The sequence below is a fragment of the Coptis chinensis genome, chromosome 4 (genome assembly GCF_015680905.1).
Source record: "Coptis chinensis isolate HL-2020 chromosome 4, ASM1568090v1, whole genome shotgun sequence".
Taxonomy (NCBI): Eukaryota; Viridiplantae; Streptophyta; class Magnoliopsida; order Ranunculales; family Ranunculaceae; genus Coptis; species Coptis chinensis.
Genome location: NC_141459.1, coordinates 6785056 through 6808409, shown reverse-complemented (window position 1 = coordinate 6808409; position 23354 = coordinate 6785056). Strand labels below are relative to the sequence as shown.

Sequence of the window (23354 nt, the reverse complement as noted above, 5' to 3'; positions counted from 1 at the left end):
AATGAATGAACCCATATAAACAATAGCATAGCATTGAATTATTTTTACATTCTGATAACAAAGCTTTAAGTTTACAAAGCTTTCAATGTATACACTAACACACCTCGATCAAATACTTGAAGCTACACAAAACAGGTAACAAAATACAAACCAAGAAATGGCTAGATTTTCTTAATCAAACATTGCTTTTTCTTAATTCCCATAAAAAAAAAGTTATTTAAGCTCAGCTCAAATTGCAACATGAAACAAGCTTGAGGGAGCTAGAAACGAGTAGAACCTCGAGTAGCTCGAAATTCACTAATACTTTGTCGGGAAGTCAAATTTCAGCATGTTCGGACTCGGCCCATATTACAGACAAATTAACTTGCTCGAGCCAAGAATGAGCGCCCATCATCTGAATTGTGACATTTTATAGACAACTAAAGCTCAACCAAATGGATCGAATATATATTGTTTTGTTTTCCAAATTAGCATACAGCGATGTGCGGCATGTTTTCTATTAAAGTTTGGTGGTTATACTGGTTTCAATTTCGTCTACTTCCTTGGATTTATGATTTCATCCCGAGCACCGCGCAAACATTCTCACAAGTGCGTCATAAACACTTCCCAATCGTAAATTGTATTTATGGGGGTATGTGTGCGTGTAATGCGTGTGAATTAGAAGAATGCTAATTTATTTCCACTCTCTTACTATTGTTGGGTTTGATCATGGTGGTGTAACACTTCAAATTTCCTCCAATGATATAATTTGTAGATTTAAGTCTACAATATCGTATTTGATTGCTCGAGAAAATTTTCTCATGAAAAGCGGACATTTTCGGCCGGAAAGAAGTCAAAGTACTCCCCATATAATTTCTTTTGGCAAAATTTGTTATATGAAAAATCAATATTTTCCCCTATCAAAATTTTCTACAAGAAAAAAACGGAATGCTTTTTCAAATCAAATAACTCATCAGTTCAATTGTTCAAAAATCCCAATTGACCACTCCACTAATCTTAATCAATTTTAACAACATACGGCAGTATGATTGACTTTGATTGACTTTGTTGACTTCAACTGATTGAACACGGTTTTTGACTGATCGAAAAGGTAAATTCAATGGGGGCTCATCGGTGATAAACTTTCTCAGTTATATAGTGTTGTACACAGCTTATATAGTGAGGTATGAACATTGATTGTTCATACCCCAAATAGGTATGAACAATGAATGTTCATATGAACAACGACTGTTCATAGCTCATATTGGGGTATGAACATTGTTCAACCCCAAATAAGAGAGGGTACAATGGTCATTTGACTTTCTATTCACAAAAAAAAAATAGATCCACAAAAAAACCACGACCTCATTCTTCTTCCTCCTAACAAAAGTCATCTCTGCACAAAACTTCATAGTTGGGTATTGATTTGTGTATAATTCTTCAATTTGGAGATGAGTTTAATTTACCTTGGAGTTATCCTCATAAATATGAAGTGGGTTATCCGGTTATCATTTGAAGTGAATTCTTTGACTTCCATTGAATCATTGATAAAGAAATACCTTATATTGTTATGACACATTTTTTATGTAAACCATTGGAAGGAATTAAAGATATGGTTGAGTTGAGAATCTTGGTGAGTTTTTGTATCCGTTTGATTCTATTGTTGAAAGCGAGGAGGTAATCAATTTTCAAATGAGTTCTTCAAACTTGATTGAGTTGGGTTTTAATTATATTTTCCTTTTGATTCTTAAGATTTGATTGTGGGTTAACCGGTTCCATTGAGTTTCCAAGAGAGTTTTCATGAAAAAGCGTGGTGGTGGGTGTCCCTATAGTGGTGAGAGAAAGAGGATGAGGAAGAAGAAAGAGGCGAGTTTTTTACCTAATTTTCTAATCTAATTTGTGAAAGAAAAATAAAATGACTATTGTACCCTCTCATATTTGCTTTGTGAAATTAGCGCCAAGATCCGGACGTTGGATCGGGTATAATCGAATGGGCGTGATGAGCTGTTAAGATGGGGTTGTCATTTTAAAGTTTGTCAAGGTAGCCCCCATATATATATATATATATATATATATATATATATATATATATATATATATATATATATATATATATATATATATATATATATATGGTTAGGCTAGAGGATGACATATTTAGCATTAGAGTGACATATCTTGTTCACGCCCTAAAAGCCCCCCGAACCAACAAAACACAAAACAGATTTTGTGTTCTTCTACCTTCGTCAAACACAGTTCAAACTTAGAACTCCAAATTCAAACCAAACTCCAAAAACTCCACAATCTATATCCAAATTGATCACCCCACTCCGGCATCCCACTCCGACATCTCCCGTCATCGCAAGCTTGAAGAGGATATATTTTCTGGAAGACAATTTTGATGGTGGGGCAACGTGGGCATTTGAAGTTGGTTCCCAGTCCATGGGTTGTCCAATTATAGTAGAGGATCTTAATACTCCCCGCCAAATGCTTGTGGAGGTTATATTTTCTTTTGTTGGTTGAGAATCTTTGATTTTGCTGTCGTTGAATTCTTACATTACGATCCTTTTTATTTAGATGCTTTGTGAAGAACAGGGCTTCTTTCTAGAGATTGCTGATATAATTAGAGGATTGGGATTGACCATCTTGAAGGGGGTGATGGAAGCTTGTAATGAAAAGGTCTGGGTACGCTTCACGGTCGAGGTAACCATCTAATAGCAAACTCAACTTTTTATTTTCCCTTTTCTTCCTACTTATTTGTGTTTTCTCCTCATTTGGGGGGTTTCACGTTCACCTTTAAGTTAAGTTTCTTTTCTCAGTTAGCTTCGAATGTTCAAATATCCATATGGTTTGACAGGAACCTGTCAATATTGCTTATGTTTAAATATCTTGCATTAGTATGGGGATGATCACTCTGATAAATCTGAATGGCCGGAATATATATAGTATTGTATTGGATCACAAATATCAAATGAAGTTATCATTATTTCTCGCCTCTGGAGTGATTGCCATTCAGTTGGAAGTCCTCTACTACTTCATATATAAAGCAAGGACCATTTACCCGTTAGCTGTAGATGATCTTTATCATTAAGCACTCCTTGGATTTGTTTCATACAAAGTCTAGGAATCATCTCTTCTTTACTACTCCTCAGGCTTGCATTATTCCTTGGTATTTCATACTAATAATCAACCTGCCAGTAAGAAATGGCCAGTCATTACATCTATTGTTTAGTACCTCTACTTATAAAATAACCTTAGCACATTTTTGCTGATTATTCCACATCATTAGTCAGACATTACGAGGGATGAGGCTAACGGGTAAATGGTCGTTTTCACATCATTGGATGGGTCGTTTTCATGTACGTAACTACATTGCCTCAATTCATTATACAAGATTCGGATGTTAGATTTCACATTTTTATTGCAGATTTGCAGCAAGGTTATTGGCTTGGTTTCTAAGGAAAAGCCGAAGAACAAATAATGTCGATCAACGCGATTGGGCAGGACTTCCTCGGGGCCTTGTTGATGACATCTCAAAACGACTACCTATACTCTCTATTGTCAATATGGCTGCTGCCTGTGAATCTTGGAGGTGCGCAATTTCAGAAAAAGTTCTTACAAAGAAGAAGAAGAAGAAATTTTTTGGTTTTCCGTGGTTAATGGTTCGTGGTCAAAATGAGAGGGTAGTCAGAACATGCTTTAGTATATTGGAGAATAATGTCAGGGAGTTAAGTGTTCCTGAAGCATTGGGGAAGTACCTCTTTGGGTCTTTCCAGGATTTTGCGCATCCGTTGTATTTCATATGTTTGTTTAAGTGTATTCCTTTTCAGCAAATAATTTATTGGATTAGTCGTTGAGCTGTATCTCAGTTCTATACCCATTATGTTTGTCTTTCCTTATATTTGTTTCTCAAATTTTGGATTCATCTTTTTTTTCGATAAATAAATTTGGCTTCATTAGATAGTTTACAGTTTTGGCTTTCCTTACTATTCACTGGTTTTCTGTTGAAGTATATAAGATACTCTCCACACTCTCCATTTACATTCGACATTTATGAAACACAGCCAGATCAAATTCAAAGTACATATTTTCTGACCCAAGAGTTTAACAAAAATCTCCTTCCACCACCACCACTTGGTCTTATCCCTTGAAATTGCCCACAAGACAAAAAAAAATAATTAACAATAGAAATACAACAGATAACGGACCTGAGGAAACAACTTCACTTCTAAGTCGTACCCAGGGAAACAGCTATATATTCGAGGGGTCACTTAGGGCCACATTGCACAAGGTCTCGGGGAGTTTTGCACTAGCTAAAGGTCCCCAATCCCAAGACAGGTTAGTCTAAAATCCGGTTAGAATCACCAGGACTGGAACCTATGTTTGTCATGGCAGGCATTATACCGGGCCCACTCGCAACATGTCCAAGTAAAAGGGTAGCTCTTGCAAGCTCACCGTAATCCATACATTGCAGTGCGGAGGCTGGATGGTAAGTGTTGTGTGCCATCATATTGTTGGTATCGGGACCCTTGGATGCTTCGAATTGCACTTCATAGCTTGTTCTAACAGATGAACAAGTGACAAGAAAATTTCCATCCTTGTAACATCTCTCGTTTTGCCTGTTACAAACACAATAAAAACTGCAGAATAAATGTGTGAAGCAACTAGGCCAATCTTCTACATCTTTGAAAGGAGCATGGCGAAGCCCGCGATTATATTGCTCCAAATCTCATTATGAAAACAACCATACATATACATTACACGGATGATTTTCTTCACCTTCGAGAGTCCATATCATTAACTTAGATAATAATAGAAAAAAATATATACATATTTACATGTCAATATAATACTTAAACGTTCTAAGAGGCGATGGATGACCCATATAAATCATATCTCATATTCTCATATATATCTAAACAATTATACTACTACAAAATGTAGCTTGATGCTGTCAAGTGTAAATGCCTTGATATGGACACGATATTTGCTAACTTTCAATTAGGCCCCAAACACTTAAACATCAAGAGCCTCATCCCTCGTAATGTCCGACTAATGATGTGGAATAATCAGCAAAAAAATGTGCTAAGGTTATTTTATAAGTAGAGGTACTAAACAATAGATGTAATGATGGCCATTTCTTCTTGGCGGGTTGATTATTAGTATGAAATACCAAGGAATAATGCAAGCCCGAGGAGTAGTAAAGAAGAGATGATTCCTAGACTTTGTATGAAACAAATCCAAGGAGTGCTTAATGATAAAGATCATCTACTGACTAACGGGTAAATGGTCCTTGCTTTATATATGAAGTAGTAGAGGACTTCCAACTGAATGGCAATCACTCGAGAGGTAGAAATAATGATAACTTCATTTGATATTTGTGATCCAATACAATACTATATATATTCGGGCCATTACAGTTCTTGTAGAGGATCATCCCATACTAATGCAAGATATTTAAACATAAGCAATATTGATGGTTCTGTCAAACCATATGGATATTTGAACATTGAAGCTAACGAGAAAAGAAACTTAACTTAAAGGTGAGCGTGAAACCCCCAAATGAGGAGAAAACACAAATAAGTAGGAAGAAAAGGGAAAATAAAAAGTTGAGTTTGCTATTAGATGGTTACCTCGACCGTGAAGCGTAGCCAGACCTTTTCATTACGAGCTTCCATCACCCCCTTCAAGATGGTCAATCCCAATCCTCTAATTATATCAGCAATCTCTAGAAAGAAGCCCTGTTCTTCACAAAGCATCTAAATAAAAAGGATCGTAATGTAAGAATTCAACGACAAAGAAAATCAAAGATTCTCAACCAACAAAGAAAAATATAACCTCCACAAGCATTTGGCGGGGAGTATTAAGATCCTCTACTATAATTGGACAACCCATGGACTGGGAACCAACTTCAAATGCCCACGTTGCCCCACCATCAAAATTGTCTTCCAGAAAATATATCCTCTTCAAGCTTGCGATGACGGGAGATGTCGGAGTGGGATGCCGGAGTGGGGTGATCAATTTGGATATAGATTGTGGAGTTTTTGGAGTTTGGTTTGAATTTGGAGTTCTAAGTTTGAACTGTGTTTGACGAAGGTAGAAGAACACAAAATCTGTTTTGTGTTTTGTTGGTTCGTGGGCTGGGCTTTTAGGACGTGAACAGTATTATGTCACTCTAATGCTAAATATGTCATCCTAGCCTAACCGTATATATATATATCGCCCTTGGCTAGCTAGAGTGACATTCTTATATGACATCCTTATTGTACATCCTATCAAAAAGTGCATTTCAACAATGAATTAGTGGCTGATTTTTTGTAGATATATTCTACCCACCATGGATTATATCTCTACAAAAAATTAGCTCAATTCAATATTTCTAGCCTTATCAAACTTAAAATTATTTCTAGACCGTTAGATAAAATTGCAAACTTAAAACACTATTTTTGACAAAGTTCCACATATTGGATTGAGCTAATTTTTTGTAGGGATATAATCTATAGTGGGTAGAATATATCTACAAAAAATCAGCCACTAATTCATTGTTGAAATGCATTTTTTGATAAGATGTACAATAAGGATGTCATTATAAGGATGTCACTCTAGCCAAGGCGTATATATATATATATATATTGTAGAAATTAATTTTTAAATTTTTTTTAGAAATGAACCAAATACATAGATTTTTTTTTTTTTTAATTTCTTATGATAGAATGGTTCATATATATATATAGTCCTTCTCTTAAAAGTAACTACTCAAGTTAACTTTAAAATAAGTACGTAAGTAAAACTTTACCTACAAAATGAATTTAAACCTATTTTTTTGTGGATATGATATACTCAATATTAAGATCATCTCTACCAAATTTCTGCTAATTTGGAAACCTCTAACATTGGCAAAAAACAATTACAAAAATTTAATATTTCTGGACCGTTAGATTTCTTTTTAAAGATTATAACAATTTTTATCTATGTTAGAAGTTTCCAAATAAGCTGAAATTTTGGGAAAATAATCATTATGGTGAGTGCTTCATAACCACAAACAATTAGGTTTGAATTCATTTTATAGGTGAAGTTTTACGTACGTACTTATTTTAAGTTAACTTAAGTAGCTACTTTTTAGAGAATTACTATATATATATATATATATATACACACACACACACACACACGAGCAGATTCCGTTTACCACACTTTTTATACCATAGTTTATACTACACCCCCCTACAAAATGAGTTAAGGGCTAATAATTTGTGGATATGATCTACTAATCATAGATAGTATCTACACAAAAATTTATCTCATTTGGAAATCTCTAACCTAGTTAAAAATCATTGTCAACTTTGAATTTTTTTAACTAGTCAGATTATTCGATTTTGCAATCATTTTTTGACATAGTTAAATATTATCAAATGAGTTGAAATTTTATAGAGGTGATCTTCATGGTTAATTGAACACATCCACAAAAAACTAGGTTATAATTCGCGTTGTAGGTGAAGTTGTGGGGTATGGTATAAAACGAGTTGAATTTTTGTACAGATGTTCTTTATGGTTAGTAGATCATATGCACAAAAGATTAGGGTTTAAATCATTTTGTAGGTGAAGTTGTGGGTGTTTTAGATTTAGTACTTATTTAAGGTCTTTTTAGGAGTCGGGTTGTATATATATATATCCGCTCTTAGAAGTATATACTTATTTTAAGTACGTAAGTTAAACTTCACTTCGAAAATGAATTCAAGTGAATATGATATATTCACCGGAAAATCATCTCCACAAAATTTCAGCTCATTTGGATACCTCTAATCGAAGCAATTCAAAAGATGATTGCAAACACTCAACATTTCTAGACCGTTATTTTTTTTTAAAGATGATAACAATTTTTATTTAGGTTAGATGTTTCCAAATGAACTGAAATTTTGTAGAGATGATTTTTATGGTGAGTATATTATATCTACAAAAATTAGATTTGAATTCATTTTCTAAGTAAAATTTTAACTTACGTACTTATTTTATGTTAAAAAAGTACATACTTCTAAGAGCGGGACTGATTGATATCAATGAACAATGTGATTCTACATCACGCCCAAAGGCATTTGGTAATTTCACCGTTTAAAATAGTTATTTTTTTTTTATTTTATATGGGCAAAATTGTAATTTTATCGTTTAAAAAAATCATTTTGTCAACATCATGGACTCCATATTTACTGTTCATAATTTTTGTTTTTTTCTTTTGTTATATTGGTGGGCCTATATATATGTTTTGAAGAAGTTTGGAATGAGGCAAGTAACTTTAAATTTTTTTTTGGTAAAGTCAACATTTTATTGTTTGATCATTAATCTTAGTAGCTTTAAAATTTGTCCAAAATAATTGCGATTGTATTAGATTAATAGTCCAAACAAAATTAATCAAATAAATAATGAGAACAGAAACAACAAAACGTACTTGCTTTTGCATCGATCACACATTCATTCACACATTTGCTCTTTGTTTTTGAGTAAATATGATTTATGTATATAGTGACGACAGTGGAAGTCACATTAATTTAGACTTTCATATAACGTAAGTAGGGGTGGCAAATGGATATCCAAATATTCTAATCTCATTTGAATTCGTATCCATCCGAAATTTTCGTCAGATTCGGATTTGAATAATTTTTTATGTTTAAACTAGCTGGTTTCAGATACGGATTCGGATACTATCAAATCTGCATCCGATATAAAAAACTAATAATTATTATATATAATTAATTTATTCATTTTTATAGTATAAAATATTATATAAAATTATAAACTAATCTTATATATAATGGGAAAACTGGCCCCGTTTATTAGTCCTCGTATTTTTGGTTTTACCCAAACTTTTAAATCAAAAGGGTACCCAAAAGTTTCACCCAAATTTTTTTCCGCCAGTACTATTTCCGAGGGTAAATACATACTTTTGTTTATTCCCGGTTTTTTAAAGGACACCCTCTTCACGAAATAAACGTATTAAAGTTTGTTTCAGAACATTCGCACCGTTTTGCTTATTCTCCCAAAACAAAGTATTAAAGTATGAATAAGGAAAAAACCTCTTCCCATCAAGTTCCAATTTCAACGAAGACTTGCAATTTCCCATTTTAAAACTAATATGTGCACAAGTGAAGATTTCCGTTATTTTTTTTTTATTTACTGTTGTTTTCTAAACATTTCAATGGTTTATTTCTATTTCAATTTTGCTTTTAATTTTGCAATTGTTCCAGTTTCAGAATAATGCCGCGTCGTTCAATACTCGCAATCCCGTTTTAAAGTTCAGACGCACTCACGAACATGTATGCCATCTTCTATCTTTTTTTCAGTTTCCGCATTCTCGCTTTTCTGAACCCTTTCTGTAAAAGGGCAAATTGGCAGATAAGAACAACCCGACAAACACATGCACCATTTCGGTTGCCAGTTTAACTTTCCAAATTTATTTCAGGAAGAAGGTGAGTGAACTCTTCATAATTCCTTTGGCAGATTTTTTTTTTCCTTCTTCAAAAACAGGTGTGTTCCTCTTCTTTTCTCTCTTCTTCATCACATGATTATTTATTGTTTCAGAAAACATGTTTAATCACAATTGAATTTTTAGACATATCGTCAATTCATATTTTTTGTATTTATTACTCAATTATGATTATGGACCAAAGAGTCAACAATTTCTTGCTACTTGGGGAACACCGCCATATGAAACTCTCATCTTAAGGTCTCTCAGTTCCTAATTTCTGTTTCTTAGTTATTCTCGCAAATTCTTCACGTGCAACCAATTTTACAATCATTCCAGGCGCAAAGAATCTCGAAAACTCCAATTTTGTCCTTCTTAATACAAATCTCTTGGTTGTAATTGAAATCTTTTTGATTCATTATTTGGTTGAGTTCGTTTCTGTTAGAGTCACTTAGAGGAATGCATTGATGATGCTCTTACTTCCCCCGAATAGCGTTTATTCCTCTGCTAGCTTCAATATTTGATTGTATACAATGATTCCTGTGTGTCTTCTTAACATTTAGATTTAACCCATGACTACATACTATTAATGTGCTATCTTTACGTAGTGCGCTCAGTGGCAGATTGTGTGTATTTATTCCTATACGTCTAATTTTTAAAACATTTAACCCATGCCTATCACCATAACTAATATAAACAAGTTTTTGGCTCCGCCAATGCAAAATCCGTTCTTGCATTGCTGGTCCCAATCCCAGACTAATAGCTTCGAATTTTGCTTTGAGAACGTATCTTTTCTTTTTTTTTAGGACTGTACATGTCATATTTTACACTGGAAAAATTATTCTATGTACAACCGATCTAGCTGATGCTATGTGGATACTGGCTGGCACATTATCTGTATGGATTCAGTAACTACATTAAATAAAAATTAAGGTTTAAGAATTTGTTCTCCTCGAAACAGATAACAGAGCGCAGCACTACATTTCAAAAAAATACAATCAAAGTTTGCCGCTTACGTTTCTGCATCCATGTATTTATAGATAGACTTATATCTTACTTATATTTGTATTTTTATGTATGTGCAGAAATATGTTCGTTCACTCTACCACCTACATCTTCTTTTTGCCTACTTGGCTTCTCGACCATGTTCTAAAGGTATGTAATTAAGCTACTTGGCAACTCCTTAATTGATATTCTAACTTCTCTTTGATTAGTGTAAACGTAAAACTGTTTCAATTGTATTTTCTCTTTTTAAATGTCGAGTACAGATAAAGCTCCACCACTGTCTTTTATAGCCTTCAGCAATATGTTCATGCTTTCTTTATTTGGGTCAGTTTATACTTTTCTCCTAACTTTAATGTATTCAGCCAATATGAAGTAGAAAAACTTTTAACTCTATCGAACTTCGGTGCTTCTAAATTTAGGATTACCATTTGCTTGAACGTGTATGGCATTGCACTGCTTTACACATCCAAAACGTTGGCCGCAGTGACTGCAAATACTATTCCTGTCTTCACCTTTTTAATGGCTGTTTTACTCAGGTAATTCACTTTGATCATTCTTTGGCTGCTGAGTGATAATTGGAAAATACTGTACAATATTTTAGGTTGATTGCTAAATAATTGCTCAAGACTTTTGAAAGACATAACATAGGCCCCATTAATATATTTTGAGTACATGAACTATTCACATCAAGAAATTGAAGAGCATTAGGAGGCGCTGTCTTTAAATAAGGTTATTGTATCAGCAGACAACATAATAGTATACTACAAAGAAAATTATTAATTAGGGGGGAAAAGAACAATATTAAGTTGTCAGATTGCGCTCTTTCGGTCTTTACTACAGGCATTAACATTTAAAGTCTAACCAGATTCACTTGCCCAGACTATTTAGCTCGTCATCGAGTAGCTATAGCATAACCTTTTAGAGATTGGTACAATGGTACCCCGTTCTGGATACGCCCATTTTTGTACCAACTGCCCCTAAGTTTGTATTAGCTGGGTTTAGTGGCTTCTTAAACCACTTACAATTTCTTTTTTAGTTATTATCGTCAATTAAATGCATCATATTTCTTTTTGTGGGGAGAACCTAAACAAAAATGGTTAAATATCTTTGCCAAATAATGAACCACTTAAAATTAGTTTGGCTGATGGATGTACACTAGCTTCAGCAGTCATACTGAATACTATTCGTGAAGAAGCCACACAAGTTTATGTAGAGCTTGATGCACTTATTATTCTCCCCCTCTTCTTTCAATGAATAAATTCTCACAATATTATTTCGTCTTGGTTATATCTTATATGAATCCATGCAACAATCTCAATTGGAACATATTATTCTGCCACTCTGTGTGCTTTGTGCAAGCATTGCCAACAGATATAAATGCAAGCATCACCGTGGGAATCCTAGGTTTTCTTGAAATGTTTTAGCACAGAATGCATAATAAAATATAGAATCTTCTTTAGTCAATTTAACCAGTTTTGGTTCACAGAAGAGGAAAGATAAATTAATATGTTGGGGTCTCCAAATCCATAATATGTCGTAGTTTGCATAAGACGATTCTAGACCAAATCATTGACTTTGCTTATTACAACGCCCGAGCCCTCCTTATGTATCCACTTAATAGGTTATTGTTTATGTTGTGCAAAATGTATTCCAATAGCCGTCAATGATTTGGTCCATTGTAATACAATCATATGACGGCTATTGGAATTAGTATAGTTCTATTGGCACATCATTTGACCAGCTTTCCTGATATTCTCCACGTCTTAACCTCTTCCTTTTCAACTTTGCGCAATTTGTTCAAAATAAACAGGTCAGTCCGCCTGACTTTTTTTCCCTTAACAATGGATTGCGACTCTGCCAAGTCCAATAGAATCATTGGTGTCGCAGAGTATGGGATATGGATTGTGCTTTCAGACTGAACAAAATGCAAGGAACAGTCTACCATTGCGTCGCTTTCATACATATCTCTGTGGATCCATGGCAGTTCCAATATTCTAACACCATCTCAACTATCCGAGTTCACGGACACCATGGCAGTAGCAGGAACTACAAGTTCACGGTATGATGTGATTAAAAATAACTGCAGCTTCACCCTGAATTCCAACTCTAGATTTAAGTGATAAAAAACCAAGATACTTGGCGGACAAGTGTTCCAATTTCTTACATGCTAGAAGGGACACAAATGCTTCCACTATGTCATGCCTCATGTACAGAATGTGGACACTTCCCCACTTGCAAGAAAAGGTTGTAGGAGATATTATGGAGGCAACCCAGCTGTTACCGAATTCTTAGACAAGACATGTTGCAATATCTTTGTGCTGCTCTATCTGAGCTTCTTAGTACCCGAAGTGTTCTGTTCATGTCTGGTCAGATGGTCGTGCCAAATGGTTTGTCACAGACAGCCGGATCAAGGCTTACGATTGGGGAGCTTTCTCATTCTTGAAGTCCACCGATTTCAGCAGATGTTTAGCCCGGTTCGATTCGGTTTCATTTTAGATGGGATCTTACATCGACTTCTATTAATCATCGCAAGGATCTACAATACAGCCTCAAACAAAAGAGTTGTACATTTTTATTATGCTAATCGACTATATTGAAGTTTATTTATTGATTTCTCTGACATGCCCTGCATCTCTGTAGGAACCACCTGAAGAAAAGAAATTCCTCGGTGTGGTACAAATAAAACAAAGGCTTGAACCGCGATAAGACAATCCAGATTGAAACAGCAAAAACTGAAGCAACACATGTACTCTCTCAAGAGATTAACACACTCCATCATAAAGAAGCCGCTCAGAAAATCCGGGATGAACTGGATGATCGTTTGCCATAAACTAATGTTATCAAAAGATGTTATTCTGCAAGCTGGGGGTACAAACGTATTTAACAACATCACATTTCTCATTTGCAAAGGGTCCAAGAAACAACCGCTCTGGATTACTACCCAATCACAATCCAAAACAGGAAGAATGACTCGAGGAGAAAACGTTGCTGAACCTACATAAGAAGTAGACTGATGGACTGGCGCATTAAAGATGTAGGCTTCACAAGAATATTCCAGCAGGAAAAAAAATTCAAGAAGAGATAGGCGCAGCAGAATCAAATACCATCTCTTCTTCGGATGGAACAAGTACTCAAATTTTATCTACGGAAAAGGTGTTGGTAAATAGAACCTTAAAGTCATCCCGTCGAAACAAGCCACCAACAAGAAGAAGAGAAACGTTTCAATTCATACCGAGTAGGCTTATTATTATGTCCAAGGTCTGTGGAACTTATGAAGCAGAAAATCAAGTCCAAAAGAGGATATTTTGTGATGTAAAGAACTACGTTATGAATTCTGTTCAACCGAAAGCATTTGACCGGGATGAATGCATTTATGAGTTTTGTTACCTATCAAAACGAGATTTAACATATCAAAAGTGAGATGCTCAACTTCTATTATTATGGAATTTTTCTCTTTGCTTTTGAATGCAATGTGTCTTTGGTTGGAATAATGGAATATTTGTTGTTACAGATTGGGAATTACTCATAGAAGCAAAATCACGACAAAATTATTTTTCATTTATATAGGTCTTTGTGGTAGCATGGTAGGAATACTGAGGAACTTTAGCCACCGTTTATTTTAGTTCACGATCCTTGGTTTTACCCCAAACTTTTAAATCACAAGGGTACCTAAAAGTTTCACCCAATAAAATATTGACAGTTTTAAATTGAAGGGTATGTTTGTCCTTCAACAACCAACGAAAACAAAAAAAAAAAACCGGTGACTTCTCCTTTCAAAATAATAGAGCCAAAAGACACCGTTTCAAACCATTTCCCATCTCTTTTTCCTTCTACCATCTATGCCTTCTCCATCTCTGTTTACAAACTCCATTTTTTTTTCTTCTCCTTTGTATGATTTTTATACTCTCTTCGCCGAACTCCGATATTTTATCTCCATCTTTCTTTTTGAGAATTTGCATATACGCACTGGCAATGGATGAGGTTAGTTTTCTCTCATTTCGTTTTTCCATGGATAGTATGCCTTTTCAAAAACAAACACATGGCGGGTATTGCTCTTTCATCACACGTAAATATTAATGGAGTGTTTTATTGGTTGGCTGCTGGATTATCCTGTTACCAAATACAGTGATTATGTGCAATGGTTGCTATGGAATGTGCTTGGGCCAATCAGAAGGATATTTGCATTATATTTCGTCAAGTATCAATGAATTTAGGGTGTTGTCCTTTGAATGCTTGGCCTCAATAATAGACCATCTCCTTTTCGTTGCTTTTATGCATTTACTCAAATAGTAACTTCGTGATTAGTCATTTTTTTTTTTTTGTAGGAGCACATCCAACTATGTGATTATTCATTTTTGTTTTTATTTTTATTTCTGTGTAGGAGCACATCCAAATATCTGATACTCGAAGAAGACATCTGCGTAGTTTTAGGGATAGAAATAGATATCAAAGGCGGTTTCAAACACCACATTCGCCACTTTACTGCGAAGGTATTCGCGACAACTTTATTTTTTTAATCAAATTCTCTTTTCTTTTCTTTTTTTTTTTTTTTTTTTTTTTTTTTTTTTTTTTGTGTTTGTGGTTGGGGTGCTTTGTTTATTGCCCATCATTTGTGTACTTCACTGTTTTCCAATTTCAGCATCTCATCCACAAACACACCCTGCGCGTGTACATCTTACCAACATTCGTCGACAGGCTAGATACACAAACACTCCTAACAATCAACAATCGCATGCAATTAAGTAATTTTACTTTGATTTTTTACTATTTTCTCATTTAATCTCTGCGCAGGTATGAGTGTTTCCTCTCTGAATAGCTGCTTTCTGGCGCACATAATCAGCCTTAAATCTGTTTTAACTTATGCCCTTATAGCATGTTCTCGACCTTTTAATTAGAACTTGGGAAGTGACTATCGAATTGCGTAGTTAGTGTCCAATCATTGGCGTCTCCTCAGGTCGTTATAAACGTAATCATCATCATGCCATCAAGATTCAAACTCCATTTCCCATCATCCCATGTAGTACGAGGAGAGCAACACAGTGCCAATATCAAATGTGCACCCACTATCACAGTATTCCAACTTTTCCTCCAGTGCATATATGGACTATACCGCGTGTGTGGATTGGATGCTCCCGCTTTGTCCGAGCGAATCTGAAGGTTCACCAGTCGTGAGGAGCACTATGAATTTTTTATCCTGACGTCAATGAAATATTGACAGTTATGAATAACTTTTTCCCATTTCCCCTAGGGAAACATATATTACATAAAACAAACAAAAAATAATGCATATTGCAGTTTTTCCGTATGTGAGGAATCATATAGTTTAACCTGATTCACAATCAACTTGCAGTTCAAGCTTTTGTTGGGTGTGTCATGCCTTGGTAGCTCAAAGCAAAATGGCTAAGAAAAATTAAAAAGTTTCAGGAATGAAGGATTAGATACTCATAAATGGCATGAAACCAAACGATTACCAAATAGGGAACACCATAATGGTATTGTTAATGGAAAAGTTAATATTTTGCCTCCATTCTCTTGACAAAACTGTTCAACGAGACTACCATTTGGCTCAATATTTATATAATTTTCTGCATCATTGCCATTGTCCATGCTACCGTCAGCCCATGTCAAGAGATTGTTCGTAGGTTAGTTAGTACTCAATATCTGAAATCAATGCTGCATAAAATGACCATTCATCCAATGCAATCAATACACAATGCTCCTTGGAAAACCTAACCACCACTACCAAGTACAAATCCATGTCGCCAACCAAGTCACAACGTCACCACCAAATGACAAATCGACAACGGGTTCGGTGATGGCAAGATCGCTAAAGTTTATTTTGAAACCACTACTGCTGATACAGATACTGAGTACTAACTTGAAATATTTGGAATCAGTCCCAGTGATATGCTGCTTACTCTAGATGTAATTCAACGATGCAGCTAGAATCCATAATTTCTTACTTCTGTGCACCTCCATACAAATGGATTGAAAAAATTCAACCCTCCATCATTTGAATCATTCAATCTTGCCACATAGCCATCTTATCGAAAGCTATTATTCATACATTCAATTCAGTCCACATATTATATCTGACTTAAATGTAAACGTTTCTAAATTAAAAAAAAAAATGGCTTTTTTTAGCTAGCAACATTTTCTTTCTCTGTCCAACCTACTTACTTATTTAATCAGACCAAAATATTCAACAACAAAAAAACAATTGCTAATGAATTCGCTAGATCATTTTGAAGACAATAATAAGAAAAATGTTATTCTTCTTGCATTTTTCTTTAGATATTTTAATCTTCAGTTAAGAATACACATTATGTTGCACAACATGATGTAGTATTCTTATATCTTACAGGTAGTACACTCATATGAATCCAACAATGTTCCTCCATCACATATAAATGCTCGACAAGAGAATTACACAACTAGCAGCACAAAGGTGAATTTTCTCAACATAATATCTATTTTTTAGGTAAATAAGTTTGTGGCATATACAATACTAATTACATACTAGCTAAATTACAGGCGGTTAAATACATCTTCAAATATATTTATTCAAAAGATGGCAGAAAGAAAAAAAATAAATTATCAAACAAAAAATAAAACTAACGTATTCAAATGTTTTTTTTTTCCCTTAATTAAAAGTTTCATTAAGACAAATTTAATATATACTATTTTACATTATACATAATTCTTTCCTTTCATTTTTTCCGCCCCATTTTTCATTCCTAGCACGTGCAACGCACGTGCCCGTTTACTAGTAATATAAAACTATAATAACAAAATAATAATAATAAATGACAAATATATATATTTATACTAGTTTTTATAGTGGTCAAATGAATTATTCAAAGCAAATAAAATTTTAATTAATATTAAATTTCGGATTGGATATTATTCGAAATCGGATTCGGATAGAGTTTGCATTGTAATATTCTTCTCATTAGGATTCAGATATTAGTATAAATTTCCGGATTTGGATTCGCAGACAGACGGTAAGATATCCTTGCACCCCTAAACGTAAGACAAAGGAGACCATTTTGGAATCATTATGGTAACTAGCACATTGGCATTCTACATTTATTTTTTTTTTTTTTTTATTTTTTTTTTTTTGAAAAAACAGAGTTTGGAGAAACTGAGAAAGGGTGCACTAAAACAAAGGAAAAGTGTCATGGGAACATTAAGTGGGAGAAAGGGTGTAACTTAATACATTATACTCTTTTGATCCAGTGCACCAAATACTTAATATAGTTTAAATTAGTTGGTCAGGAGATCTTATCGTTTTTTTTCCCTCAATTTTCTGTCTTTTTATGGTACTGTATGAAGACCAACGGAGAAGAAGATAGTTGATCTCTAATATATGTGCTTCAATTCCTTAGCATCATGGCGAGTGTTCCTCCTACAGGTAACAACTCTAATATGTCATTGAGTTCCCTTTCCAAGAAACTTAACCAAGTGCCACAAGAACTACCACCATCTTAAATAGTTTCTCCCCAATTATTAATGATGGTGCTACTATGGTACCTAAAGATCTAATTGATGAAGGAGTGACTGAGTGGAAAGATTTCAGTTGGTTATTTTATGGACAAAAGGACGACTTTTCCTTTTGTTAAGAGTGTCTTGGAGAAATGATGAAAGTTGGCATATTCTTGAGAGTTGCAGGCAAAATTTTTGTGATCCGTGCTTGGACAGTTGAAGTTGGATTCGACTTTTGCAGTAACCGGTTATTGGATCAAATCCTAGCAACCGTTACAAGTCATTGTTGATTTAGATCCGTGTGTGTGTGCGCCGAGATCTATGTGTGTGTGCCGAGATTCGTAACCGAGACAATCCAACGACAACTTGTAATGGTTGCTGGGATTTGATCCCAGTAACTAGTTACTGTGTAGCCGGACTCGTTGAAGTTAAATACTTAAGAGACAATTTAAGGTGGACACAATTCCAATTTGGGTTAAATAAGTTTTCTAAGATGCCAAAAGAACTTTGGACTCTTAATGGAATTTTTCTTACATAGCAAGCTTGGTAGGGGATCCACAAAGTATAGATGGAGCTACTTCAAAAAAGCAAAGATTGACCATTGGGGAAAATATTTCATTGTAGTCGACTCCTTCTTTCTGTGAGAAATTCTTTGCTACCACTCTTGCATTGTTCCCAGTATTGTCAGACTCAGGAAGGATTTTTTTCTTTCTGAACACTCATTTACTGTCGATAGTTCTTTTGCTATTTGGCAATAAAACAAGGTCCCATGTGTGATTTTTATCAAGAGATTTCATCTTTTCCTGGATAGCAACCAACCAATCTCTGTAATGAGCATCTCTAAAAGCCTTCCTGAAGCTATCCGCTCATCATCTTTAATATTGGTGCATATGCCACTAAATCTACCTGACTATAGTATTTCACCGGCTTTTCGTGCCCATACTTATGCACTTCTTTAACTTGTCTCTTTGGGCATAGGGTCAGCCACTACAAGTTGCGGATGCTCATGCTTTTCTTCCTGTTGTTGCGTGGTTTCATGATCTGGTACCTCATCATGAACCAACCAGTCATCTGTTGTATAAGACAACTCAAGCTCAGTAGCTTGAACTTCTATAAACTCACCATTCTGCTCAGTTTTTTTCGGCTTACTGAAAGATAACACGGAAGTCTCATCAAAGGTAACATCTCTGCTGACCAAGAACTTGTGGTTTTCTAGACACCACAATCTGTATTTCTTTACCCCATTTGCGAAGCCTAAGAATATGACATTTTTAGTTCCATATTACATATTAGGAATAGGAAAGTGCTGCAGTCATTCAAACTATTGGAGTTTCTCATAACATTTTTTTATTGACCGAAGTATCATAGACAGGATTATTCTTCCATATGTACATATGTTTAAGAATTCAAAGTGAGTTGATATTCCATCTTGCATTGAACATTACAGTATTTAAATTGGACTAGGAACTTCACTAGCTTAAGTTTAAACTGATGCTATCAAATAGCCAAGGAGGGTGGCTGCATTTTTTAATTTAGTGATAGCCATATATATTCAATAAATGAACTTATTGGAAATGTGCAAAATGATTGGTGGGGGTAGTCATTTGTCAAAGTTGGGGTGAGATAAGTTGGTTGCCTTAAGGAAACAACAGACATAGTTAAATGGTTTAAAGTTCCAAAGGTTTAGAATCATCAAGCATATAAACTAGAAGAAAACGTCATATATCTCTACATTAACCTGAAAAGGCCTGGAGAATTCACAGTAAACAAAGTTAAACACATATGCTCTTAGGACCTGCTCACACTCTGGGCTCTCTGTGATCAGCAAGCAAAACCTACACAACCTACTAGAACTGAATCTGCAACAAATAGTACAATATTGAATGAGCTAGTTTAAACACACAACTCTTTACTGGTTTACAGATTTCTCCTTCGCAATAAACTGTGGTGGTCCACAGAAGACATCTACTGATGGCACAGTTTTTGAGGCCGAAACTTCACCACTTGGCCCCGCATCTTACTTTGTACAAGATGATAGAAGATGGGCAGTTAGCAATATAGGAGTATTTGGTGAAAGATTCGGTGCTCCGTACATCCAAAACAACTTGGCGCAAGCTTCAGATACTTTAGACCCAGAACTATTCGAGACAGCAAGAGTTTCCCCAGGATCACTAAGATACTTTGGCCTGGGTCTTCAGAATGGAGTATACAATGTAAACCTGCAGTTTTCAGAGACTGATCAGGATGAAGGTGGAAGAACTTGGCAGAGGCTTGGAAGGCGTGTTTTTGATATTTATCTGCAGGTATTTTCTCTTTTTGGTACTAAGAAGTACATAATTTTCTTCAAGCTTCCAAGTTTTATTTTTGTATTTCCATCTTCAACTTTTTCATAAGTTACCCCTTGAAATTGTTAGAGGCTTGTGCTCTGGGCATATATCCTTCTACCTTTGCTCAATTATCATTAGCTGTTACTTTGCAAAATGAGAAACTCGATAATTTTGATTGTAATACCCACGGGTACAATGATTCGGAATGGTTAGTTACAATTAGAATGACCTCTTTAATCGATGGTAAGTTGGTAACTTTGTTGTATGAGAAATTGTCATCCAAGGAAATCGTACTGAAATTTCAATACAGCTAATTGGTGGAGTTAAAGGTCTCATATTCTATCACTACTCTGCATTCTTTTGTAGTTGTAACACGACTACAAGTTGAAGGAAAGGAATCAGTTTTGTGATCTTGTAAAAATTGACTTACCACTGCAGTTTATTCGTTTATCTGGACCATAGTTTCCATTATTTCTATAGCTTATTTGCTTCTGTTTCAGGGAAATCGCGAAATAAAGGATTTTAACATAAGAAATGCGGCAGGTGGAGCCGTAAACAGAGCCGTTCAAAGAGATTTTAAAGTTCAAGTATCCGAGAACTTCCTTGATATTCATCTCTTTTGGGCTGGAAAGGGGACTTGCTGCATACCTGTACAAGGTTTCTATGGACCATCCATTTCGGCTATCAGAGTTACACCTGGTAATATAGCAGATAAATTTTTACTTAATATACTAATACAGGTGTCAGTTACTTTTGACCTAATCTGATGATTGCATTACTATCAGACTTTCAACCAATGGGCTCAAAGAAGAATAGGACTGGCATGATTGTTGGTATCACACTTTCTATTGTTCTTCTGAGCATTATTTGTGCCTTCGCTATATTATATTTGAGAAGGAAAAGATCAAATGGAAATGAAGAGGAAGGTAAATACTATATTTTAGTTGATAAAGCAATTAGGATACGGTATCTTAAAATTTTGTTTAGTAGGTAAACATTTTTTGTTATCCAAGAAAAATTTAATGATCGCCAGGTATATCCAGAATTTTATACTTTATCAACACACTTTAAAGGTTTGGAACCATTCTTAATAACATTTCGCCACGAACTGCAGAGCTCCTAGGAATAGACAACAGGCTAAACATTTTCAGTTATGCTGAGTTGAGAACTGCTACAGGAGACTTCAACTCAACAAATAAGTTAGGAGAGGGAGGATTTGGACCAGTTTACAAGGTAATATTTAGGTTAAGTTGACTGCGATAATTAATGATAAGAATTTTCAATTTGAACTGAGACTGATATGCAGTGACATGGTCATCTGCTTGTGTACTGGTGATTTGTTCTGTTGGCTAATGATTTTCTAGTTTCTACCGTTTTTTCAATTATCTACAGGGGATTCTGTCTGATGGAAGAGAAGTAGCTGTGAAAAAACTCTTACTAACATCTCACCAAGGGAAGAGTCAGTTTGTGGCAGAGATTTCCACCATTTCTGCAGTTCAGCATCGCAACCTTGTGAAATTGTATGGATGCTGCATTGAGGGGTCAAACAGACTCCTTGTTTATGAGTATCACAAAAATAAAAGCCTTGATCAAGTACTCTTTGGTAATAAAAGCCTCGAACAGACTCCTTGTACTTCCATTTTTTTTTCCGTCTTTGGAACTACTTTCTAAAGCTCGTTTGCCACGGATGCAATACATGCAGGTAAGAATGATTTACATCTTCATTGGCCTACCCGGTATAGCATATGCTTGGGGGCAGCAAGAGGTCTAGCGTATCTTCACGAGGAGTCAAAGCCCAGGATCATTCACAGAGATGTGAAGGCTAGTAATATTTTACTTGACATTGAACTGAACCCCAAAATCTCGGATTTCGGTTTGGCAAAGCTCTATGATGACAAAAGACTCACATTAGCACTTGGCAGTGCGGGGACCATGTAAAAGCTCTTCTGACACTTGTGTAATTGTTTGGAGTTATTCTACTCTTGAGTTTGTCTACTAATCAGTGGGTTGGATGCTGTTTGATTGTAATACTCCAACTTTTGGCTAATGCCTGGCTGTTGCAGCCCGAAAGTTGAATTGTATTCACAATCCAAAAGCTATCACCCTTGGCCCTTGCTCTGTCGACAAAACTTGTGTAGGGTGGATTTTAAGAATAATCTTGCGTTTTCTTTATAGTTTTATTCCTAAAAATATAAATCTAAAACGGAGTATTTATTGAAGTGGCTATCTCGCACCGGAGTATGCAATGCTTGGCCATTTAACTGAGAAGGCTGATGTATTTGGCTTTGGGGTTGTGGCATTGGAGATCCTATGCGGTCGTCCAAATGCAGACTCGAGCTTGGAACCAGAAAGGATGTATCTTCTTGAATGGGTATGATAAACAAAAGTTCTTTCATGATTTAAATTTTTTTTTCCTCCAAGTAGAAGAGATGTAAACTATTTTCCTTTCAATGTTTTCTCATTATCGTTTTAGGCCTGGAACTTAAACGGAAATAACCATGGTTTGGAGCTGGTGGATCCAATATTGAACAGTTTCAACGAAGAAGAAGCCATTCGTCTGCTAGGAGTAGGTCTTTTGTGTACTCAGACATCACCAACAATGCGGCCACCAATGTCACGAGTAGTGGCCATGCTGACAGGAGACATTGAAGTGAGCACTGTTGCATCCAGACCTGGTTATTTAACTGATTGGCAGTTCAATGATATGAGCATTTTCAATGAAACTTCAGAATATTTGACATCCGAAGCTCCCTTGCGCCATTTGGACTCATTGTCAAGTGCTAGTAAGGTGTCTGGTGCAGACTACTCGCCGACAACAATTACTTAGGCGATGTCACATTAAGTAATTGGTGAAAAAAGGTCACAATTATCTTTCTGTAACCTTTTTCATGCAGATAGAGAGACACTGCACCTGCAAGCATTCGTTTCAGCTCTTCAAGCATAATTTACTTACTGTATAACCACAGAGTTATTCTTCCCAAGAATCTTTTCCTATTACTTTTCCGAATCATAATTAGCTCAAGTTTTACCATTTACCAGAATTTTACATGGGAAACCTTACCGTCTTTGCATGAAACTTACATCATTTACAGATAAAGTTT

The 23354-nt window shown here is 35.2% G+C and overlaps 1 protein-coding gene across 1 annotated transcript; it reads left to right on the top strand.

Moving 5' to 3' along the window:
- The first annotated feature begins 17659 nt into the window (after positions 1–17659).
- Positions 17660–23286, top strand: LOC147501535 (putative LRR receptor-like serine/threonine-protein kinase At1g56140). The gene is made up of 9 exons (XM_086606590.1): positions 17660–17855; positions 19850–20229; positions 20754–20952; positions 21039–21179; positions 21368–21486; positions 21646–21856; positions 21956–22187; positions 22474–22624; positions 22727–23286. Exons 1-9 carry the CDS (start codon positions 17834–17836, stop codon positions 23078–23080), a joined length of 1809 nt encoding a protein of 602 aa, XP_086462716.1. The 5' UTR covers positions 17660–17833; the 3' UTR covers positions 23081–23286.
- The last annotated feature ends 68 nt before the right edge of the window (positions 23287–23354 follow it).

What these genes read in the sequence shown, in the direction of transcription:
- LOC147501535 (XM_086606590.1), top strand. Translation starts at nt 17,834, where the DNA reads ATGGCGAGTGTTCCTCCTACAG. An exon ending in CCTTGATCAAGTACTCTTTG is followed by an intron (nt 21,857 to 21,955) that starts GTAATAAAAGCC and finishes CAATACATGCAG; the next exon opens with GTAAGAATGATTTACATCTT. An exon ending in CTTGGCAGTGCGGGGACCAT is followed by an intron (nt 22,188 to 22,473) that starts GTAAAAGCTCTT and finishes TATTTATTGAAG; the next exon opens with TGGCTATCTCGCACCGGAGT.